This window comes from Hippocampus comes, unplaced genomic scaffold (assembly GCF_001891065.2).
Source record: "Hippocampus comes isolate QL1 unplaced genomic scaffold, H_comes_QL1_v1.1 scaffold132, whole genome shotgun sequence".
Taxonomy (NCBI): Eukaryota; Metazoa; Chordata; class Actinopteri; order Syngnathiformes; family Syngnathidae; genus Hippocampus; species Hippocampus comes.
Window position 1 is genome coordinate 2,347,361 of NW_017805467.1, and position 24,941 is coordinate 2,372,301.

General features: G+C 40.4%; 3 protein-coding genes across 3 annotated transcripts in view; all 3 read left to right on the forward strand.

Annotated features, from left to right (window-relative positions):
- Nucleotides 1–6,700, forward strand: part of mpv17l2 (MPV17 mitochondrial inner membrane protein like 2) — an 8,064-nt gene extending 1,364 nt beyond the window's left edge. Inside the window, exons 2-5 of the mRNA XM_019875169.1 lie at nucleotides 797–958; nucleotides 3,234–3,310; nucleotides 5,219–5,347; nucleotides 5,459–6,700. Coding sequence (XP_019730728.1) covers nucleotides 797–958; nucleotides 3,234–3,310; nucleotides 5,219–5,347; nucleotides 5,459–5,563 — 473 coding nt within the window. The 3' untranslated portion in view covers nucleotides 5,564–6,700. The remainder of the gene's footprint in view (nucleotides 1–796; nucleotides 959–3,233; nucleotides 3,311–5,218; nucleotides 5,348–5,458) is intronic.
- A 1,558-nt stretch (nucleotides 6,701–8,258) lies between these two features.
- cist1 (colon, intestine and stomach enriched 1) lies at nucleotides 8,259–12,428 on the forward strand. Its single transcript, XM_019875171.1, has 4 exons — nucleotides 8,259–8,584; nucleotides 9,396–9,680; nucleotides 9,963–10,126; nucleotides 12,095–12,428. Exons 1-4 carry the CDS (start codon nucleotides 8,437–8,439, stop codon nucleotides 12,137–12,139), a joined length of 642 nt encoding a protein of 213 aa, XP_019730730.1. The 5' UTR covers nucleotides 8,259–8,436; the 3' UTR covers nucleotides 12,140–12,428.
- Nucleotides 12,429–15,418: 2,990 nt separating this feature from the next.
- pde4cb (phosphodiesterase 4C, cAMP-specific b) overlaps nucleotides 15,419–24,941 on the forward strand; it is an 85,564-nt gene continuing 76,041 nt past the window's right edge. The window contains exons 1-2 of the mRNA XM_019875312.1: nucleotides 15,419–15,800; nucleotides 23,587–23,630. Coding sequence (XP_019730871.1) covers nucleotides 23,616–23,630 — 15 coding nt within the window. The 5' untranslated portion in view covers nucleotides 15,419–15,800; nucleotides 23,587–23,615. The remainder of the gene's footprint in view (nucleotides 15,801–23,586; nucleotides 23,631–24,941) is intronic.

Here is a 24,941-nt window from a genome sequence, read left to right on the forward strand (position 1 = left end):
GCTATACACTTTTCACATTTGTCTCCAAATGTAGAGTGCATTAGCAATAAAAATTATTATTATTATTATTATTGTTATTATTTAGCACATTTCATACACAAGGCAATTCCATAAAACAGATTTAAAAGCATTTTCACTTAAAGTTTGAATCTTTATTCATTCATATTATTCACTCTGATAACACTGGTCAATGCACAATTTGGTGCCACCAAGTTTCAATGGTTATAGGGCATTTTGATGCCGCCCAGTCCGAAAATGACATTGTTTTTTTCCTTGTATTGGCTCTAGTTTTTGAGGTATTCCAAATGTTTTGTTCACAAAAGTGTGACAAATACACATATTTTGACATTGGTTTTTCTCTTGACGCTGCTTCCTTGACAGTGTATCTACTGTATCTTTTCAAGCAAGTCTATACAGTATTCTTTTATTTTTGATGCAATATCGTGAAAGACAGCTATCATTACTGCGGAGAGCCTTCTATATGCAAATTGTGTGAAAATCAAGCAAAAATTCAGAGAATCCGGCAATATTATCAGTAAAAAAGGTGTTTTATATTAGATTGATCCAGAAACAATTATTACAATATCTTTGACGCTCGTGAAAAAAAAGAGTGAGCCATTGTAATAATGATGACATCAAATCGATTAATAAAGAATAATCTCTACAAACTAAAGACCCTCAAAATATACATCTTCTGAAAGTCTTGTAATAGGGTAGCTGTTGTTCTATTATACTGTGTGTGCGAACGTCATCAGTATTTTTCATGAATTTTCTTGTCCTTTCTTGTTCCCAAAAGGTCGTATGTTTGTAGTGGGCTGCTCCATGGGTCCTGTGCTGCACTTTTGGTACACATGGTTGGACAAAAGATTTGTGGGGTATGCCGTAGGCACAGTGGTCAAGAAGGTTCTGGTGGATCAGATGATAGCATCACCAACACTTGGCATGTGGTACTTTTTAGGTGAGAACTGTTGTTTTTTGTCGTCATTTTTTTTTCTCACCCCACACAGCCATTTTTCATAATTTAGCGCAATCATTCCCAACCAATGTGTCATGGCACATTACGGTGACATGAGAGAGCATCAGGTATTTATTTTTGATGAAACATTTAATCTTGAAGTCACTTTCGGTCATTAATTAAGAATAATCAAAAACAACAATTATCCAGAAATCATTAAATATCTTTGGCACTCGCGGAAAAAAAGTTATCCATTGTAATAAAGGAAGTCAGCAACATGTAGTGACTGGTGCAGCTGTTGTAAAAACGCTATTCAAATAAAGATGCATTGTATTGAATTATATTGTGTTTTATGCGGCGCCTTTTGCCAGCATGATCTGCTAGCTGCAAAGCCGGCCCAAGCTAAGCGTGGCTGACAGCCTTTCATAACGTCACTAAGTGTAATTATGTTTTCACGTTCACTAGATGGTGTCATTACACTGTTTTTATGTGATCTGTTGAGGTTTTTTTTTAAGTTGATTTGTTCCTTTGATCTGTCGACAGACGTTTGTTATTGCTATTTTGTTTCCTGTTGTCTGTGCTATACACTTTTCACATTTGTCTCCAAATGTAGAGTGCATTAGCAATAAAAATTATTATTATTATTATTATTGTTATTATTTAGCACATTTCATACACAAGGCAATTCCATAAAACAGATTTAAAAGCATTTTCACTTAAAGTTTGAATCTTTATTCATTCATATTATTCACTCTGATAACACTGGTCAATGCACAATTTGGTGCCACCAAGTTTCAATGGTTATAGGGCATTTTGATGCCGCCCAGTCCGAAAATGACATTGTTTTTTTCCTTGTATTGGCTCTAGTTTTTGAGGTATTCCAAATGTTTTGTTCACAAAAGTGTGACAAATACACATATTTTGACATTGGTTTTTCTCTTGACGCTGCTTCCTTGACAGTGTATCTACTGTATCTTTTCAAGCAAGTCTATACAGTATTCTTTTATTTTTGATGCAATATCGTGAAAGACAGCTATCATTACTGCGGAGAGCCTTCTATATGCAAATTGTGTGAAAATCAAGCAAAAATTCAGAGAATCCGGCAATATTATCAGTAAAAAAGGTGTTTTATATTAGATTGATCCAGAAACAATTATTACAATATCTTTGACGCTCGTGAAAAAAAAGAGTGAGCCATTGTAATAATGATGACATCAAATCGATTAATAAAGAATAATCTCTACAAACTAAAGACCCTCAAAATATACATCTTCTGAAAGTCTTGTAATAGGGTAGCTGTTGTTCTATTATACTGTGTGTGCGAACGTCATCAGTATTTTTCATGAATTTTCTTGTCCTTTCTTGTTCCCAAAAGGTCGTATGTTTGTAGTGGGCTGCTCCATGGGTCCTGTGCTGCACTTTTGGTACACATGGTTGGACAAAAGATTTGTGGGGTATGCCGTAGGCACAGTGGTCAAGAAGGTTCTGGTGGATCAGATGATAGCATCACCAACACTTGGCATGTGGTACTTTTTAGGTGAGAACTGTTGTTTTTTGTCGTCATTTTTTTTTCTCACCCCACACAGCCATTTTTCATAATTTAGCGCAATCATTCCCAACCAATGTGTCATGGCACATTACGGTGACATGAGAGATCATCAGGTATTTATTTTTGATGAAACATTTTAATTGATCTATGTCAAGAACGTATAGTAACAGACAAAACAATTACATGTGTTTCCAGTAGATGACAGAAGGTGCATAATCAACCTGTGTATCCAGTTTTTATGCATCATTTTGCCAAGTGGCGTGCCGCGAATTTTTTTCTGATGTGAAATATGTGACTTGGCTTAATAAAGGTTGGGAAACATTGATTTAGACTAGAGGTCTGCGTTGCCTGTTGAAGGCCAAAGGGACTGGCAAGGTTCTGATCCTTGGCCAAATTTGGTCATGTCATTGTGTTCTTTTAAAATGTAGAATGAATGTCATGGAACAAACATTATGTTTCTCAACAACATTCTCACCTGTAAGACAGGTGAGTAAAAGTGTCAAAGGTGGAGGCCTTGATGTGGGTGAGGTAAGACAAAAGACGGTATGTTTTCATATCAGAAGTAGATCAAAGGTTGTATGTGATAAATGAGACTGACGCTTTGTTCGGTGGCAGCAATTCAATGCTTTATAACAGTTGAGCTCACCACAAGTGTGCAATTTATCTCAAGCTTGTCTTGATGAAGCGCCTTGCTGACGCACGACTGACTCACAACTGTGCTTATTGCAGGTATGGGGGTCATGGAAGGACGCTCTTTATCCCACGGATGGGAGGAGTTTAGAGATAAATTCTGGGAATTTTATAAAGTAAGTGCACGTGCATGCAGGAACACCAGGGATCAATGGAGAGGTGACAAGTGGGTCTAGTTTTGTGTGTTCTTGTAATTTAAACACAAACATTCCAGTGTAGCGTGGAGGCCACTTTTCGAAATGTTCTCTTGTTTCCAACAGTGCTTTGTACTACTCAACCAGTCAGCATTGTTCTCATTTGGATAAATAAAAACAAAGCTGTCAAACACCACATATAAATAAAGTAAATACCAGTGGGGGGCATGTCACTCCATCGGGCAGCACGCTGTCATTGTTTCAGGCCGCCCCACATGGGCCCGGGCAGTCCCTCGTCGGCGACAACCTATCCGTGTCAAGAACGTACTTACTATGTCACACACAGGTACCACATAATCAAACATGCAGCCAAATAAAGAAAAAAAATGACACACACGCACAGCATGGTGAGTGGGGAAATAAAAACAATATGAGACAATGTCATTGTGGTCTGTGGGACCAAAGATATACAAGGCTGTTTTTTTTTTGTTTTTTTTTTTTCGCTGATTGTCTCCTTGTGTGAGCCCACCTGTGACATCGTATGGCAAATACGTTCGCAACGCTGATTGGCTGTCACCGATGACTTGGACGGATTGAGCCGGCCTGAAAAAATGCTGGCACGCTAACTATATTGACGTGACTGCACCACTGGTAAATACAGTGGAATATTTCATTTAGAATACTTGGATGAGGAGAGGTCAATGAACACTCTAGTACAGGAAATCGATGTATGAAAGCGTTCGCTGGTCACACATCTCTATCCTGGCTGCCCAGTATCAAATGGTGAAAGTAACCAGGGCAGAGTCCACTTGGGAGGGAAAAAAAAATATCACAATTGTCACTACTTGAACCATGTCGTGTAAATCCAATTTAAATGAGGAGGTTCACCTCAAAGGTAATTGTCATCTCCTCATCTATTGCTCATTGTCAAAGTTACATTTTGTTTTGTGAAACACATTTCATGCTATTTTCGTTGGTCCAAAACGCCTGGCATGTTCAATGGGCCATTTTTGCATTCATATTTGTTATGTGAAAGAACCTGTCTTTTGTCAGATTGCTGCTCCCCTTAAATTGAAAATGGCCCTTTCCTCTGATTGGTAGAGGGTGATATTTCAGCATGTGCTCACCTTGTCGGGAATTCACCAGTAGATTGCGACATAGACCTTGAGCAACATGAATGCCCTGAACACCAACCCTGTATAAGATGCAAATACACTATATTGTATAGACCATAAAAAGATACAGTCAAGGAAGGCCTCGCCCACATTCACTGACTGTATGCCTGGGACATGGCTCACATGCATTATGCTGACAGACTGCAAGTTTATTTTGACGATTTATGGAAATTAACTGGGAATTAATTCAATGAAACGGTATCATATTCAAACAAAAATCTAACCTTTTTGATATGTCATCAGCAGCCATCCAGGCAAAATGGTTAGCTCTCCTTGCCCACATGTTATGACTTTGTAGTACCTTTGTTGCTCCTTTTTTTTCTCCATTTCACTCGGGACACCGGCGCTAGTTTGCTTCTACCCCAAGTTTTGTCTGGCAACAGAAAGCAAGAATTAACAACCAACTCGTAAACAAAGGTGCCAGTTATTTGCATTAAACCTGGTTGTTTTGGTCAGGACTGTGCTCAAGTATTGATTCGACTATTCCCTTCAATATTGTAAATCCCTCATTTAGTCTGCTAAATTCCCATGGAAAGTTTCCAACTTTGAAAACTGATAAGCGAAAAGTGGCTGATGCAGCAAACTGAGCCTCGATGTCTCTGCGGGTTTGTGTGTACCAACATTTGCCTTGTAATGCATAGCGTCAACCAATGTTTGCGCTGGCTAATCCGCTGGATTTGTTTACGTGCTGATGTGTTCCTCCTCCTGCTGACAGGCCGACTGGTGCGTTTGGCCCGCGGCTCAGATGATCAACTTTTATTTCCTCTCACCCAAATTCCGTGTTGTGTATGTCAACACCATCACCTTGGGCTGGGACACCTACCTCTCCTACCTAAAACACAGAGTAAGTCGGCCTTGCAGGAGGTTAAAGGGCCATTCTTCCTCATGTTCCTTTTGATTTGCGCGTGAAAAATGTACTTTTACTGACATTTTGTGCGTATGCTCATGTGTGCAGGATGACAGTCAGCCCTCGGAGCTGCTGTCAGATAACAGTCTGGCAGATGTGCAGCAGAAAGCTTTGCCACCATCCAAACCTCTGGAGGAGAAAAGTGGATGGTGAAGTTAGACGGCTGCTCTTGACCGTTGTCAAAACTGCTGCAGGTGGATGTCAAACGTTTTGTTGGGACACCTTTTTTCATATTCATTTTAAAGTGACTGCATTCATGATGTCAGAGTATTTGCACAGTGTGATGGTGTCCCATGTTTGTGCCAACATTCCGAGATTAAAAATATAGAAGACAACACCTAAGACAGAAGCACTCCTGCATGTACTCCAAAGTAAGAAATCCCAAATTTGATTGGTCACTGTGAATAAATACCAAGTACTTAACATCCATCCTTTACATGCCAAAACCTTTGACCCAGATCACCAGAGAATTTAGTATTTATTTATAAATCATTTCACTTGACATTAGGGTTTGTGACTCGGAAAATACTGACGTCGATTTAAGTTAATATTTTTATAACTTATTCTACAGAGGTGCATTTTGTTATTTTACACCACACGAAAATATTAATTTGATCCAACATGAACGTATTTGCCCTGGCATTGGTTGGCATCGATGGTGCAACCGCCTCTCGGCCTACGTCTGTTGAGACAGGCTCAACTCTTCTATGCTGAAAGGGGAAGCAGGTTTACATAAAAAAATATTTTAAATCACTTTAAAAAAAAAAAAATGAGTTTGTCTTATCCGCTGAGAAATTTTGCTGCGCTGTATTGTTTTCAGTGTAGCATGGTCGCCATTTTTTAAAAATCTTTTTTTGTGCATGCACATGCAGTAATTGTTGTCGGAAAACAGTGCTTCATTTTCCATCAGTATGGCCTCTCTTTCAACTCGATAGCAATCACTGCATTTTTTTAAAAAGATGATTTGATCACGATAATGTAGAGACTAGTCAACCGTGAAAGAAAATTCCGTTCATTATCAGATTAAAATCTTGGATATTAGTGATGCTTCATTTGAGATGTAAGTTAAAAATGTGGGAAAGCTTGATTTTGAAACTGCCGGTTTATGACTATTGCAAGATATCATGATGCACTCTTGCGGCAAAGTGTCACAAGACGACTTTGTCTCATAAACTGCTCGATGTAATAGTTTGCCCCTGAAAAATCTTTCGTGTCATAAGAAAACTCTTGGCTTTGTGTTTTATACATTTATAAATATCGTACTGTGTAAAATAAAGAGCCAAAATGTCATCAAACGTATTTTCATTGGCAGTTTTAGACAGTTTTACCTGGGGTGGTAGGTTTAGTTGGAAGGGCGCAAGTTATCACCCTCCCACACGCGCGCACACACACACACACACACACACACACACACACACACACACACACACACACACACACACACATTTGTAATACAGGTTTCAGTTTCTGCATTCCCCGGCAAATGTTATGCATGTCGTGTATGTTGAGCACTAAACCAGTCCGTGTAGGCTATGCGAAACCATTTCGCAACTAGGGTTACAACAAACCGATGATTTCGACGAGACACCAATAGCAGTTGCAGTTAGTCGACTAAGCTGATCAGATGTAAAGCACGGCATCTTGTACGATCAGCAGCTGCTCTTACGTAACTATCATTAGCATGCAGTCCGACTTCTTGTAGGTATGTGCAAACTAAAACTACAGACAATTAAGGTGAAACGACATTCAACTTTGATGAAACCTGGCAGCATGGACCAGCATTCCTGACATGTTATAATTGATGCTGCAACTTTAATCGAAGGCGATTACTTTGGCCTTAACATTTTTAGCTCTAAATGTTTCGGGTATTATAAAATGTAACCAAAAGCTACAGTACACACCGTGCACAATTGTACTATGAAAGCATCTATAAATACAAAAAAAAAAAAAATACTTGGAAACATATTTCACTCTTTCCCTGTATCAAGCTTTTTTTTATTTTTTAAATGTAGAAGACAGGAAAGTCACAGTTATGTCACTTTTTTTTCATTTCAATGCAATCCATTTTGCACTTACGTTCACTGGGTGCACTTGCGCAATGAAATGAGATGCCATACATTTTTAATCAACACTGTCACACCACATTTAACGATGAAAGCGTAATTATACAACAATATCGCAGAAACATTTCATAACACAACACCAACAGAAAAAGGCGCCAAGCGTACTGCGTATACCGAAATAATAATGATGACCTCACCTCTTTTTACTCACAAACTGACTTGCTTTGTGAAAACCGGGCCCAGTTCTTCGAACTTGAACACAAAGCTTTTTTTCTGCTGCACGAATGGCACAGGTACATTTGACCTGCCTTGCAGCGGAAGAGCATTTCATTGTTCTATCTGTCACTTTACATTGCTGACATTGATAAATGAATCAAGATACATCACATGCCAATACGTTTTGTGAAAATGAAATGTGAAAAAAGTGAAATTGGATGATTTCCTGCGGCACACCTGAAGACCCAAGATCTCCTGGCACCATGGTTGGGATTCACTGGTCGAGACTACACTCGACTGTTGAGAGAAGTGCTTCCGATCTGTCTCGTGGACCATCATGTTTCTATCTTGTTTATGCCTGTCACATGCCGTGAACATAATATCATTAATAATCTTGTTGATTGATGATGAATTTATGATGGGGTGGAGTTTTTCACCGCTGTCAATAACAAACATTCAAAACAAGAATAAATATTCTTTTATATGTCTGCATCTCTGTCTGACAAGTGTCCATCAAAATTGAGTAAGGCTGTCTTTGTAAAGATTAGATTTGGCATTCACTTTCTCCTGGTTCTCCTTACAGTGTTTCTCGAATGAAGTCTTGCAAAGACAGGAGAATCATCAAACCACTTTGCTCATATAGGAAGGTGCCAGCTTCAGTGTAGAAGTGCTGCAGCATCAGGAATGGAGAGCGGCGTGCCTACAAGGCTACTGTTCAAACATTGCCCAGCAAGCTTTTAGGAGATTATGCATTGGTCAAACACACTGACATCGCATCCTGCTCTTAAGGATGTGTGTGCGCAAGTGCGTGTTGCCAGCTTTTTCCTTTTTCAACATACAGCACTGATGCATCTGACTGTGCTCATCTCCCTGTTGACTGTGACCATCAGTCAGAGTAAGTCATATTTCTCCTGGTTACAGATGTGTGTGTGTGTGTGTGTGTGTGTGTGTGTGTGTGTATGTGTGTGTGTGTGTGTGTGTGTGTGTGTGTGTGTTTGGTCATTTCTTTTGACAGACTGATTGGAAAAAATAGTTATTTGGAGCAGCATTTGCAGCTTCATGCTGATCAGAGTTAAAATATAAATGACGGTTTGGTTTTGGCTGGTTCCAGATGCTTCGAGCAATAATGTGATCTGTTAGAAACACGAGACGAGGATCACTGCATTGAATCTGAACAGCAACATGTCACTTTCTGAAAAATGGGCCTTTGCAAGGAATTGTAAGAAAGATATTTACATTGGTTTTACACACCGTGCACCAGTTTTACTGCAGTGTCCTTTCAGTAGGGCCATTTTTTTATTCCAAGTTGTTGCGGCTCAAATGTATTATTGGATCATTGTAATTTCTTATTCATGATGCTATGAGTATGTAACATCGATTGTATACATCCAGGACATACTGTACCTCAGGCGTGATAAACCCCTTGGCTCCAACTCCGTATTTGCTTTCACTTCCTCAAGGTACTCATTTCATAAACTAAGCAAGTGAAGAATGAGTATGATCAGCTGACCGATAAGAAACCTAGAAAATTGTAAATCAAAAGCGTACGCTTGAGTGGCTGTTTTCTTCCCTGCAATTACAACAAGTTGAATTGTGTCCGACTGTTACCAACAAATATTTCACGTGTATATATATATATATATATATATATATATATGTGTGTGTGTGTGTGTGTGTGTGTGTGTGTATATACGTTCATTTTGCAGGCATCAGCTTCTCTTCAAACACGAAACAGACACCCGTGACAACGATCGCCATGTTAACAGAAACAAACAATGAAGGTTGGAGCAGGCACAGCACACAGCAGCAAACGGTCACTCCTTCAGGAACATCACAAGAGACAGCGCGGCCTCCACAAACAACCAACAGGATACAGGAGGACCATGACACCACGGTTAACAGGCAGACTTCCAAGGAGACGACACCTCTTCCATCGACAATCTTAAGAGACTCAACTGTCGTCACACCTCACCAAACATCAACCAGCCGAGGTCACTCTGCTTCGCCAAGACATGAATGATAAACTAATTAGGCAGCCCAGGTCAACCTTTCCCCCAGAATTGTGCGATTCATTGCAATGTACACAACAATATATTTCAGTTAAGAGCATCTATCCATCCATTAATTTTCTACAGCACTGGAAAAAAAAACGCAATTAAAAATTTCGATTTATTTGTGATGTATTTAAAACCATTAATATTGACTGATGCCAATTTATCACTCAATTTAAACAGCCCTAAATCATGCAAATTCTGATTTTATTGCCCTCTCAGTTCACCCTCAAGATTTTGGTAAGGAGGACCTGAGGACCAATCCTGGCCTTGTAGCCATCATCACCATCTTCTGCATCATCCTTGCGCTTGTGCTCATCGTGGCCACAGTGAAATGTATCCGATCACCGAGGTCCGACTTTGAGAGGCTTGAAGATGTGCCTATGGTGAGTTTGAAAAGCAATACTGTACATGGAGGGTTTTGTTCCCTAAATGCTTTACAGTCCTCTGATGTTATTTGTGAATGTCAATCCATTTTTTCTTCCATAGTTTGAATAAATAGATGCACTATACCATGGTGGGGTATAGTCCATCAAACCTATCCCTGCTGACTTGGGGTGAAAAGTTAGGTACACCTTGGACCATAACAATATAAAAGCAATAATATTAATAACACTCACACGAACACACACAATTGTTTTTTTTTTCCATTTCCCACGACACCCCTTGCGATCGACTTGGGACAGGTTTGTGGGCTTCCGGTCGATCGCGATCGACGTATTGAGCACCCCTGGACTGTCGAGTAGTTCACAGTCACCTCTTCCTACAAAGTCAACTGCTGAAAATGTAGAACAATTGAACTGTACACATTGCCTGTACATACAATTAACAATTATGTATTTTTAGCTGTGGAATTGATTTGAAATATACTGTGTGTATACACACACACACACACACACACACACACACACACACACACACAAACATTTAAAGTATCTGAACATGTTTGGTAAATAATTTGTGGGGGTTTTTTTTTCCCATCAATCTAAATTTGGGTAAAAACAGGTTGAGCTCAGCTCATGTATGCCATTGTGTTGCCACTCAGTCATGGTGTTCCCCGTGCAGAGGCCACCATGGAGCAGTGGGTGATAAGTCTCGTCTGTAGCCAAATGTGAATGAATGGTGACTGTTGTTGAGCGACGAGCTCCACAGGGGAATTGAACACTCAACCATGGCGGGGAATGAAAGCTGGCATTGAAAACACACTGGCGTCACTTGTTCTCCTTTGACCCTCCACGGTTTTCTGCTTACCCTTTTACGTCAACAAGAATGATTATGCTTGAAAAAGTCAAAGTCTCAGAAAAGCAGGGCTGTTTGTATTGTCATTTTTTTTCTCCTTTTTTTGAGCATTAGTACAAAACTCTAAGTACTATCATTGAGATGTTTACATCATCATGTAAATGTTACAGGAGAAATTAATGTACACTCTTAAACTCCTTTTATGATTATGGAAAAGCCCTGAAGTGCGTGCCACGTGCCTCCTTGTTGGGCCTAATAGCGTTACTCGTGCAGCATAGCAGCTTACTTTACCCATCATCAACACTGTCAGTCAACAATGAGCATTATTACCTTTGCAAAGGCAGGACGGTTGGTGCGTCTCTTGCGCTAGATCACATTATATAGTGTGCCTAATAAAATGGCCCGCATTGTATTTTCACATGCTGTAACCCGCTCATACAGGTCCAAACACTGACTGTGCAAAGTGAGGGGGTGATGCCTGGCCGATAAGAGGCAGGCTTCATAAATGAGAGCAGAAGGGACGTTGAGAAAAACCTGAGGAATCTAAAGGGTACCCGAAGGTTGGTTAGTTGGAGGTGACCTTTTGTACTTCGTTTGCTTCAAAAGATATTACAAAACAAGCTGCCAAGTTTGGTAGAAGTGTCATAATTTACATTTCCTGTTTGCTCATTGTATTGTTGCAACACGACTGATTTTGTCATTGAAATACTGTACTGACGTGAGTCAGAGGGGAAACTATAATTGAATTAGTTTCAGATGAATATTTATTATTTAGTCTGTGACACATTGTTATCTCTACAATAAAGAAAGCTTAGTAAGGGATTGGAATCACATTTCTTGCAGACAGTCAGCAGGGAATAGGTAGCGGTAATTCATGCACATGTGTATTTTATTGCAAAATCAAAAGTCTTGTTGTACTTCTATATTTTTTTTACTATTGAAATGTTCATTTCCAACTACCGTAGTTCAATTAGAGCCCTATCAGTGGAAGGGGATTGTCCGCTTTTTCGAACGGCATGAAATTAAGTGAATTAAATACATATTAAATGCATGTAGCATATTATCATATAAGATCATCTAGTATTTTATTTTATTTTATTTTTTAATCTTCACAGGACAAAATGAACGAAGGATCTCCATTTGCTCGCTACTCTAAATGACATCTAGGACTTCAGGATTGCGGTGTCGTCAACGCCCCTGCTCCACATACAACACTTCACTGTCAGCGATTAATAATTCAGCCTATGCTTCTCTTTTTCAAACAGGTGATCAGTCATTTACCGGCCCTGTATTGTCACAATGTCATTGCAAGAATAGAGCAATTCACGCTTGTAGTCTGAAGAATGTACTGTGGAATGGACTGCTATTATCACAAAGCTTTGTGATGGCTGGTTGAATGAATGGTGAAATAATGTCTTTCTGTTAATACAAGAGGGATCTGTCAAAGAATATGTCGTCATTTAATTCATCTCTTTCGTGTCAACGCAGTTCATCATTTGTCTTGATACTTCCCTTACATGTGGGAAAACCTTTTTTTTGCTTTTTCATCATTTGTACTGATACAAGGTCAAGTGATGTCACACATCACGTTTCGTATAAATGACTCAGCAGCATGCAGCAACTGTACACACACTGGGAAGGATCAGGGTTGCTGCAACATGACCGATATTATTTTGTGCTCTTAAAGACATTTCTTATCAAATATAATTTTTTTTTGCTATTGAAATTATTGCTTTTTAAGACAGAAAGAGAAAAATATAAATGTGAAAAAAAGCAAGACATGAGCCACTTGTCAGGCAAATCTATCTATCTATCTATCTATCTATCTATCTATCTATCTATCTATCTATCTATCCGTCCATCATCCATCCATCCACCCACCCATCCATTGATGGATAGATAGATATCTCATGGTTTTGCAGAGGCTTTGGGCCACCTTCAAAATTACATCGCAGCAAAACAGACAGAGGAATATGGACACAAAACAATTTCATACACATCTATACTTATAAAACACAGTAAAGATGACGTGGAATCTTAATTACTGGCTAATGTTATCTGTTTTAAACAATATGAACCAGAAAACTCAAGTGGAAACCAAGTTATGAGGCAAAAACATTTTTCATCAAATACCCTCATGTGAGAATTTTGCCTACCTTAGGGAAGTTTGATTCCGCCTTGCAAGCGAGGTGAAAAATGATGCTGAAGAAAACTGTTTCGACTCTACTCAGTCAACTTCAATAATCACCTCTCAATTTCAACACCAGTCAGAGTTGAGGCTCGGTGACACCCCGTTTTAAAAACATATCAGTGTTCCATTTTAGACTACAGTGATTTATGTGAATGGTGTGAATGCAAAACCGTCAATCTGTTTTAACACCGTCCATGAGCTTTTCACTAGTTTATTTGCAGTGAAGGTTCTTTGTTGCCTCTTGTCCGAAGTCAGCTGAGATTGGCTCCAACTCCCTTATTGTGCAAATGAGGACATGCACGACAGAAAAAAAATTGATGGATGGAAGTTGAGATCAAGATTTTTGAATTTCCTGGCACCATATAATGCTTTGAATTTCTAATTCATTTGTTTTTTATTCCAAGAACAGAGGCCCGTTGATCGACTGGGAAGCACGTCCGCCTCACAGTGCAGAGGTCTGGGGTTCGATTCCGGCCCCGGCCTTCCTGTGTGGAGTTTCCATGTTGTTTCCGTGCCTGTGTAGGTTTTTTCCAGGTACTCCAGTTTCCTCCCACATTCCAAAAACATGCACGGTAGGTTAATGGAACACTCAAAATTGTCCGGAGGTGGGATTGTGAGCGGAAATGGTTGTCTATGTATGCCCTGCTATTGGCTGGCAACCGGTTCAGGGTGTAACCCACCTGCTGCTTGAAGACAGCTGGGATCGGCTCCAGCATGCCTGTGACCCTCGTGAGGATAAGCGATTTGGATAATGGATGGATGTAAGAACTGTTTAGGATATCTGTTTTACATAAACACAAAACATAAGCATATTGTCATACTGTATTGTCCTAATATAGGCACACAGATTCCCACACACAGTCTCTCTAACTTGAGCCGTCCCTCAAGTTTAAGTGTCCCTTTGATCTCTCATCTGAACTGTTCCTTAGTTTCTTTGCTCTTTCACCTTTGATGACATCACAACCAGGCCCACACCCAAAGATGCCATTGTAAAGAGTCCAAACCTAACTGCTTATGTCAATGTTTACCCAAGAGCGCCTGCACTATAAATAATAATCATAATCATAATAATAATAATAATAATGCGCTGTAAACATCTGCTAAGCAACCAAGCATCGCATCGATTATACTGGTATGTAGTATACTGTATAACAGTCAGGGACATGCAATCAGCAAACGCTTATAATCTTTCTTCATCATTGTAGATGATGTAGGCTGGCTGTGAGTCAGAGATTGCATGCTGTCTGGGCACACCTGCGATCGCTTTTCTGGTGGGACACAAATGTGACAGAGTTCGTCATTCAATAATTTGTGCAAAACTTCTGTGTGTCCAGAGAGTCATTCCTCTACACCTGCGATGTTAATGATAACCCAGCCCCCTGACGTAGTTGGTGGCAGAGTCTGGCCCAACAAATAATTGGGGCCAGCTTAAGCACCAGTTTCAGGCACTAGAGCTAGAGCCAATTTCGGTGGTAGAAAAAAAATTAACTGGTGCTAACCTGGGCACTGGCCCGGAACAAGCACAAGCACAAGCGTGGTGGAGAAGGGCCAAGTAAGGGATGGCAGTAGAATTGTGCCTGCATCATTCTTACATTATCACTTACCATCCATAGTCAGGGTTTCATGAAATAAAATTCATACATTTCCAGAACAATGCCCACCACACTCTTAATCGAGCAGGGACAAGTCTAGGTTAGAAGAAAAGTTTTGCTGAGCTTAATTTACTAGAATTAGGGGTCTGCAACCTGCGTCTTTCCTCTATTGACTGTGGATCGCTGTGACTTTGAAAAGTATTTTATTTTACATATTATTATTTTGATCAACATTTACTGCAATCATTCAATGGTCTTTACTTAAGACAGAATTTATTAAAATTTGTACTCAGGTGAATTGCATATTGAGATAATGGAATGGAATTCTTTAAATATGTAGTTCATATAAATAACGTGTAGCAGAGTCTCAAGGGGTCTGAGAGTACTGTATCCATGTGAAAATGGGAGAACATATATCAAAATTTTCACATAGCCGTGAGTGGGTGATGGTCAGAGAGAGTGACAAGGGGTGACCGTGACCACCCCTGGCCACCATCTAGCTCCGCCCCTGCTTTGATCGTCAAATTTGACTTACTCTGGCCAACCAATCAGAGGACCGAAAAAATGCTGATGTTGTTGACTTTACAGTCATAATTGCCTTAATAAGCAAACGCTTGTACTGTCCAATGTGGCCCCAGAAAAAAAGGAGTCCAACATACCAAGAGTAAACGAAATTACAATTAATTTCGTGACATTTCCAGGTGACATTACTAGACAGTCACATTTTGAAAAATTGGTGGGAAAAGCCAGTTGAATATTTTTATCTCACATTGTCGAGCTCTCCTCGTGCTCGGTGTCGTCGACTTACGTCTTGTCATGTGATCTGTCGAGGACGTCACTGTGACGGCACCCGCGTAGCACAGTTTGAACAGTCTGAGGAGTTTGAAGTCGAACTGTCCCACCAAGGCGCAGCAATAAAAATGGAAGAGGCGATAAGAGCTACCGTGGTGCCCGGTTGAGTGGCTTGAAGGACAGAGGAGGCGTTTTGGCTACCAGTGCGGGACAAAAGGCGCGTCGACACGAGAGTGAGTCTAACCGGTGAGTTCAAGTTCGTCGCTTAAAGTTGAAAGAGAAACTTAAAAGTTGTTCCAGCGAACTACATATGTATTAAAACGTTTCTATTAGTACAGTACATCCTTTGCAGGTTATTTAGTAGTCCCACACATGCACACTCACATTGAGTTGACTGCTAATTTCTCACACATTCTGCACATCATAACACTTAACTTGTTGCATGTCGGTTTGATTAGTGTAATGTCAGCATTGTTTTTAATTGTGGTACATTGTGTGCAATGTGGAATCAACTATCTATCTGTTTCCTCCCCCAGTGTTGTTTTTTAAATTTTTTGTAAATCTCCTTCCTTCCACCATTTAACTGCTTCCTTTCTTCTGCTGCTAACCCCCCAGACAGACAGACACAGGCTTGACGTGGATTATTCTTTTCCTGTATCTCAGGGGAAGAAGGAATAACCGTCTCGAATGTTCACCATTACAATAAACGCTCCAAAGTCCAACACGAGCTGCTGGCAAAACATTTTTTTTCACTGAGCAACTCATGGCAATAGAACTGACCCAACTGTTGCCATCATTAAATTTATTGACTGCCCAGGCAATTTTGAAATAAGACTTGAGTGTTATACAACTGTAAAAGTAAAATAGATGCATCTCAAGACCGGCATGCACACTCAAAAATAATTTGATAATAAATGATGAAAGACAATAGAGGAGGGTGAAAGGGCACCTCTGTGTGTGTGTGCATGCGTGTGTGCGTGCGTGTGGGTGTGTGTGGCGGGTACTGTCCAATAAGTGGAAAAAGTGGATTTGTAAAAAGTAGCAACAATATAATGCAAAGATACTACAGGGTGTTTCGAAATTTGACATTATTTCAAATATGTACATGTGTCCTATGCTTTACGTTGAAAAAAAACCAAGAGATTTATTGAACAAAATCCCTTCCACATGTTCAAATGCATATTAAGTTTCATAAGTGATTTCACAAAGCTTGCCAAATGTTCAATGTGCGCACCACCTGTGCCATTTTGTACTTTTGTCTTCCTCTTTGAATTGTACATTACTGTATATTCTCCACATTTGGTTTCCAGTTAGTTGAATTTTCTCAAAACTGCGCACTTATAGACTCTTGTTTGACTGTGATCGGGTATACACCAACACACTAAATGCCTTTTCCCTGCTGCTTAATGTCATTCTTTATCTTGAAGAAAAAGTAAAACATCAAGTCGCCATTCAAGTTAAACTCAAGTTAATCATTAAACTATTTTTTTTTTTTGCATGATTTTGTGTGACAATTTCATTTTTTTTCCATACACAGTGTATACTCATAATCACTCAAGGGAAAATCCACATCACACTCTATTCAGGCTAAAAAATTAAATTGTTTGGAACATGGTGTACTTAATATTTAATCAAAAGTGACCCGCACATTGCTGCTTCTATTAGCTAATTTAATAGAGCCTCCCACCATGATTTAGATCAAATTTTAGTCCTTCCACCACTGGTCAAGGAAAGAAACAGACATCAGTCCACTTTCAATCACTTTGTTGAACAAAGGTAACAAAACAAACAAGAGCACATATTCACCCACGACCTGCCGTTTGCCACGACTGTCGTTGAGTCACTTCATACACAGCTAATGATATAGCCAGTTAACAGCCAGTATCTATCACAAATGCGACAATATATAGTCTTTTCTATCCATCAACATTTGAATTTTTTTTTTGCATTCAAAAATACATTTACAGTGTATTTAAAAAAAAAAGTGTCTTTTAACAACTTTAGTGTGTTTTAATAGGTTCAAGTGTTGTTAAAAGTGTGTGGGATGGGTAAACTACAGAATATATCCCCTGTGATAAAAGCGAAACACTATTTTAGGACGTGCACTAAAATTAGAGTTTTTGTTGCATAAGACGAGTACAACGAACTGTTATGTTGTAGTAAAGTTTAAAAAAAAAAACCTTGAGCAGTTTCAGATAAGCTTGCAGTGAAGCTATGATAGACCCTGAAGGCTTTGCAAGACATTAGAAGGGTATTTTTTTTCCCCACACACTTCTACAACCCGTGGCAACAGTTATGGAATCACCAGTCTAAGAGGGTGTTCATTTGTTGTTTACATCCATCCATCCACTTTCTAATCCACTTATCCTCACGAGGGTCACGGGCGTGCTGGGGCCTATCCAGTTTAGGGTGTCCCCCACCTACTGCCCGAAGACAGCTGGCATAGGCTCCAGCACGCCCCGCGACCCTTGTGAGGATAAAGCGGATCAGAAAATGGATGGATGATGGATGGATGGAAAAAAAGCAGATCACAGACATGGCGCAAAACCCAAGTAATTTGAAATGGCAATTTTCTGCCTTTAAGAAACTTTTAACAGAAATTCAGGGAACACAAATATAGTACTCAGTAACAGTTACATTTTTAGACTAAGCAGAGTGGAAAAAAAAATGGAGCGACTCATTCTGAGAAAAAAAAATGGAATCAGAAATGGTGAACATCATATTCAGTGATAATGGCAAATCTGCGTTTAGGCAAGGTGAAGATTCGGGAACATTTGTTTGGTGCCGTTCCAATGAGATTTATGAAGGCGACAAGGCAAGTGGCTGTCATTACATCTTCAAGAAATGCGCAGGTTTGCTTTGACTTTTGGGGCACTTTTCTTATGGAAAGGACGTTTGGGGATGATGAAATGATTTTTCAGGATGATAATGCATCTAGCTATAGAGCCACATTTGTGAAAACATTCCTTGAAGAAAGACACACAAGGTCAGTTTTGTGGTTTGCAAATAGTGTTGCTCTCAATCCAGCTGAAGATCTTTGTTTCAAGTTGAAGAAAATGGTCAATGACAAACTGGAAAGCTTATCTGGCAAAAGCAAGCAGAGAAAGTTGTTCGAAAGCCAGAGGTGGTGCAATAAACTATGAGTGGTGTGTTGATTTTTTTTTTTATTCCATATTTTCTTCTTCAGAATTGAGGGATTTAATATCCCCCCACCCCTACTTCTTCGAAACAACTGTTGCTGACTGCCACATTTTTTCTTTCTTTATTTTATTGTTTCTTGAATCCAGAAAATTGCCAATTGAAATGACTTTTAGTTTTGTGTCATGTCTGTGATATGTTTTTTTTTCTTCTACAAATTTAAACAACCCAATGAATGCATATCCTCTGAGACTGGTGATTCCTCAATTGTTGCTGTGGCTTGGATAACAAGTGTTCGCTGCGTGTCCAATAGGTGGCATGCTGCTGCTGCAATACTCTCACTACTTCTCTGATCTGTAAACATTTACAGGCAAGCCAAACCTACTTTTTTTTTTCTACATCTGGGTTAGTAAGTGGACAAAATACATGAGCCTGCTTACTTACTCATTTTTAGGAATGGTCGACTTTGTCATCACCATGACAGGTGACAGTCATAAATGTCAGTATCCTTTCTCATGCAGCTTTTTCCCCCTCTGCAATTGCTAGCTTAGAATGCCATCAGTCTCATGACATCCCGGTGGGAAAATGTCACTTGTCACACACGTTGCATTTGCGGTGCTTTCGGTTTTGAGGTCTGACAAGACAACACGCAGAATAGAGGTTCAAGATTATTATTTCTTTTTTTTTGTTTAGCTTGCATATATAGAGTTGCTTGGTAGCAGCTTAAAAACATCCATCCACCATCCATTTTCTGTTCCGCTTTATCCACACAAGGGTCGCGGGGGGGTGCTGGAGCCTATCCCAGCCATCTTTGGGCAGTAGGCGGGGGACACCCTGAACCGGTTGCCAGCTAAATGCAGGGCACACAGAGACGAAGAACCATCCGCGCTCACACTCACACCTTGGGACAATTTCAAGTGTTCAATCAGCCTGCCATGCATGTTTTTGCAATGTGGGAGGAAACCGGAGTATGCGGAGAAAACCCACGCAGGCCTCGGGAGAACATGCAAACTCCACACCTCCTGTGTAGCATTTTATTGACGGCCTTATAAAATGACTGAAACTTTTTACACATCATCTTGGCAATATATGAATCAATGTTTCCATGTACCAATGTGCGTACTCCTGGTTGGGAAACACAGGTTTAAACCATTAATATACCACAAACGACAATTCAAAAACACTTAAATAGCATTTAAAACCATTCGAAGAGTCTTCAAACATTGATGCACCCTTAAAAATACAGTACAGTAAAGAGCTTACAGCAATGATGGGCAACTCCAGTCCTCGAGAGCCACAATCCTGCATGTTTTAGATGTCTCCCACCTCCAAGATCCCTGAATCGAATGATCACTATCACTATCAGGCTTCTGCCAAGCTTGCTGATGAGCTGCCGATGTTCACAGGCCTCTCCCGCTGCGCTGCCGGCCTGTGCTGTGCTCCATTCGCTGCTTCCAAGGACACTGCCTCCGCTGCTGTTGTTAGCACTTCGGTGTTTACTGACCCAAAAACGCTGGATCCATGCGGTGACAACACAAACTGGCAATCGTAGATAGGTCAAGCGATGTATCAGAGCCCACTGGTTTTGATGCCGTGTTTCAACTCAGTTTGGCAAAACTGTCAATTGCAAATCCTAAAACAGCTGCTTTCATGCTCTGGTTACAACAAACGTGAGCTGAGAATTTCAAACACTGTGTTCCCATCTATAGTCAATAGAGTTTGCGCACTTAGCCGTTTAAAAGTCAAAATTTCGCATCTTCGCTCATTTTGCTGGAGTTTGCAAATGTGAACTTTCATGATGTCACATCATTGACAGTCAAACGGCGTTGAGAACTTAATTACTCGGTCACGCAGCAGCAGCAGCAGCAGCACAAGCACAAAAAAAATGTGGGACAGTGTCATTGCAGTCTGTGGGACCGAAAGTTATCCAAACCAAATGTACTTCCCAAACCAAGCAGGCTTGGAGAATGTGGCGCAAGGAAATCGGCATATCTGGTGAATGTTGAGTGAAGGTTGACTTCTTGGACAGCTGTTGGACTGTCAACCAAGAAAGCATTTAGCAGCCAATATAATATCACAATCACTAGTCACCAAACAGATTAGTGTTGTTAATTGTTTTTTTTTTTTTTGGGTGGGGGAGGAGAAAGAGGAGCCCTTCCCCTCCGCTTGAAGCAACCCCACGTGTAGTTCCCTCACAAACAAAAGTATGCAAGACAGGAGAGTGACACATTTTTTTGTGTTGAGTCGGAACCTACCATTAGCCTAAATATACTTCCAAAAACAAGCAGCCTTGGAGAATGTGGCGCAAGGAAATCGGCATATCTGGTGAATGTTGAGTGAAGGTTGACTTTGTTGGACAGCTGTTGGACTGTCAATCAAGATAGCATTTAGCAGCCAATATAATATCACAATCACAGGTCACCAGATAGATTAGTGTTGTTAATTGTTTTTTTTTGGGTGGGGGAGGAGAAAGAGGAGCCCTTCCCCTCCGCTTGAAGCAACCCCACGTGTAGTTCCCTCACAAACAAAAGTATGCAAGACAGGAGAGTGATGCATTTTTTTGTGCTGAGTCGGAACCTACCATTAGATTTGTAATTCGGTGAGCGACTGTGTGTCCACACGAGTGTTTGCTTTCTTCAGGAAATTATATCATACTTTGAGTGAAGGTTGACTTTGTTGGACAGCTGTTGGACTGTCAATCAAGATAGCATTTAGCAGCCAATATAATATCACAATCACAGGTCACCAGATAGATTAGTGTTGTTAATTGTTTTTTTTTGGGTGGGGGAGGAGAAAGAGGAGTCCCTCCCTTCCACTTGAAGCAACCCCACGTGTAGTTCCCTCACAAACAAAAGTATGCAAGACAGGAGAGTGACACATTTTTTTGTGTTGAGTCGGAACCTACCATTAGATTTGTAATTCGATGAGCGACTGGCTCGAGTGTTTGCTTTCTTCAGGAAATTATATCATACTCATGACTCCTGTAGACACTAGCTAATCACGGTTCAGTTTGTGAACGTCACATGACCAAATTCAGTAAACAGTAAGCCGGGATTGGTCGTTCTCTGAGCCCTGAGCAACTGTGATGTCATTATCAGTCAACATGAAGTGCAAAATGGCCACCCCCTGAGTTGGATACAAACGGGTGGATTTTGCTGGTTGATTCTATCAACGCAATATTATTCTGAATGCCGTGTTTGGACTAGTGGGGGTGCATAGAACATACGGTATCATTATGAAGACATTTTTTTGACTTGACTTCCCCTGTTAAAATACTTCAAGTCAAAGGGTCCCACTTTTGTGTCCAGCGCAAGTCTAGCGCAAAGCGCAGTCTAACTCTTTGCATCGGTGGAGTTTTCTTTCTATTGATATTTTCGTAGACGGGTATAACTAGGTGTAAGGGGGCCAACCCAAGCGGCTCACCTCATTTAAAATCAGGGTGGCAGAAGCAGAAATTGACTCTTCGCTGGGGTCCGCACGCAAGTCTGTTTACACCGGCAAACTGCAAGCTCCGCCTTTGCAGATGATGCAGTCCGCCGTGCATGTGACGTGGTTAATTGCAGACTACCTTGCACCCCGAATCGTGCGTGCGTCAGTGTCTGACCCCCTTCCCCAAAACCTTTATGTCCAATAAATGTGAGGGTGTTCATGGTAATAGTTTAGTTTAGAGCTTGCTTGTTAAAAAAATGCATGGGAAGAGGATCTTGAAAAAAATGATCGCATATTGAATCATAATATTGTAACGTAATTAGATTTTTTGGGGGAAGTGTTCAGCCTTTCCATGTACCACATCATTTAATCTTTCTGTCATTTTTTTGCTAAAACCTCCTTCCTCTTACTCTGGAAAAGTACTGCATCTATGACCTGTATCTATCGCAAGTGTTTTGACTTATGTGACAGTCACGTTTTCCCCCTTTGCAAATTTAATAGCTTGATGACTAAACTCTTGAACGTTGCTCAGACTCTTATCAGCTTATGTTTTAACCAGTGCCCTCTGCTTTGCGTCATTGTGACGATACTGTCGTAAGACGTCTTGTTTTCACTTAAAGATGGTTGACTGAAGTTTGCAAGGACAAGGACATCTTCCTTGTTGGTTAATCATAGCAGACTCTCGCCTAGGGCTGCATCTAGCTATTTCTATTTTTGCTCTAAATCGCCATGATGAGAAGTCAAACACGGAACCCAGTGATGCACTTTTGCAGCCTGTTGACTATCGTAGCTCACACGTACTGTTTTAAAGTGCTTCCCTTAGCCCCCAAGATTCCTATTCTTTGCCCGTGCCCTCGGTGAATTGTACACGAATCAAACTCTGAATGAGAATAATGACGATCAAAGATATAACACAACAGCTCTGATCACAAGCTGCAATTACAGACTGCTGAGCGTTAACAACTTCCGCTGACGTAGTCACGCGCCACCGTAGGTTAAAGATTTATATGCTTTATTTTATTTTTAAAATCTTTCTTTGGGAAAATGAGACTGATAAGATGATTAGGGTGCAGTGTGCATTAACACAAAAAATATATTACTAACATGTACAAAGAGACACAAATGTTTTTTTTTTTCTCTCTACACTTTTCGGATCTAATTGGGACGAGTCCTCGATCTACTGGTAGATCAGGATCGACGTAATGGGCACCCCTGGTCTACGTGTACCCTGCAATTGGCTGCCACCCAGTTTATGGTGTACCCCGGCTAGTGCCCGAAAATAGCTGGGATAGTGTCCAGCACGGCTGCGACCCTCGTGAGGAGAAAAAAAAAAAACAGATGAGAAAATGGATGGATGAATGGGTGAAAATGAATAAGAAATTAATAAGAAAATAAAATGAGAAATGATCTAAACTGGATTCCTTGGTGATGTCAAGTTAGTTTTTTTCTTTTGTCTTTGTCTCAGGTACTGCTCTGCTGCAACAACACGCATCAATGTCTTGGCTTGAGGTAAGTAAGCAAGACACACGCACACACACACACACACACACACACACACACACACACACACACACACACACACACACACACACACACACGGTGGATAACAACAATTATTTCGTCTTTATGAAAACAATAAGCCGCTAAACTAACGGCCCTTTCCTTTTCAATACAATCCAGTACTGTATATTGTATGCTTTTAAATTAAAAGCTAAATGTTAAGCTATTACTTGTTCATTGCCTTCAGGGCAAACTCTAAATGTTTGAATTCCACGAACTCAGAAATGATTTGACGTTGATCGGACAAGTTGGAGGAACATAAGAAAGATAAATGTTAACATTAAAGCGGTTTCCTGATATATACAAGTCATTACATTCCCTAATTTCCCATTTTGCGACCCAACTACAAGATAATTTGATTCTGTTCAACGATTCTTTAGTTGCAGTCCTACTTTTCCCATAATTTTAACATCAACGCCATCATTGTGGTTCCAGAAAATATTCTGTTCCTGTATAGCTGTGTGGTAATTTCACGGTGCACGAATACCTATCGCAAAAGGTAGAGGAAGAAAACAGGCTCTATTCTGCGGGTGAGACTGCTCACACCCCTAGCACCTCTGGGTGTGATTCTGCATCCAGTATGGGTGAAAGTTTTAAAGCGTCGCTTCTGGCTGCGGCTGCCTGCTGGGATAAATGCTTGCAAACATCAGACTCGCAGCATGAAGGTCATTATGCTTGCTCTTCACACCATCGTGATCAATTAATATTCACTTTCTCAATTAGGGAAATAGTAGCAGCTTTGATTGCTCCTCAAGCGTTTTTAGAACAACAGCACGCCCTGATGAAATGCTCTCATCTCTGATTACGTGATGCTGTTACACGCTGAGATGGCCCGTGTGTCTATGTGCGCGCACGTGCGTGTGTTTGTTTCAAGCCAGCATTAGGTTTAGAAGAAGCCGAGATGTAGTCTGAGTAAATATCAAGATTGGGTTTGAAGTTGAGCTTTCCACACTAAACTCACACAAGGATGTTTATGCCAGGGTTGTAATTGTTGTTTTTGTTGTGTGTGTTTTTTTAAGAGCAGGTTTGCAACTTTTGGAAATTTATTTATTTGGAGAACAGTCAAACCTCGGTTTTCGAACGTCTCTGTTATCGACCAAATCGTATTTTGACCAGAAAATTAGAGATTTTTACGCCTCAGATTACGACCGAAAACCAATTTGCGACCAAACCCGAATACGCCACTCGACTCCTCTTGGCTCCCTTACACGAGGAAGTGACACTTCCTCGTGTAACGTTCATTGTGAGCTGATGTGCTTG

Bases quoted from the DNA above. Each gene is read 5' to 3' on its own strand.
- cist1 (XM_019875171.1), top strand. From the start codon at position 8,437: ATGCATTGGTCAAACACACTGACATCGCATCCTGCTCTTAAGGATGTG. The intron at 9,681-9,962 runs GTCACTCTGCTT...TTGCCCTCTCAG, and splicing joins CCAAACATCAACCAGCCGAG to TTCACCCTCAAGATTTTGGT. The intron at 10,127-12,094 runs GTGAGTTTGAAA...TAATCTTCACAG, and splicing joins GGCTTGAAGATGTGCCTATG to GACAAAATGAACGAAGGATC.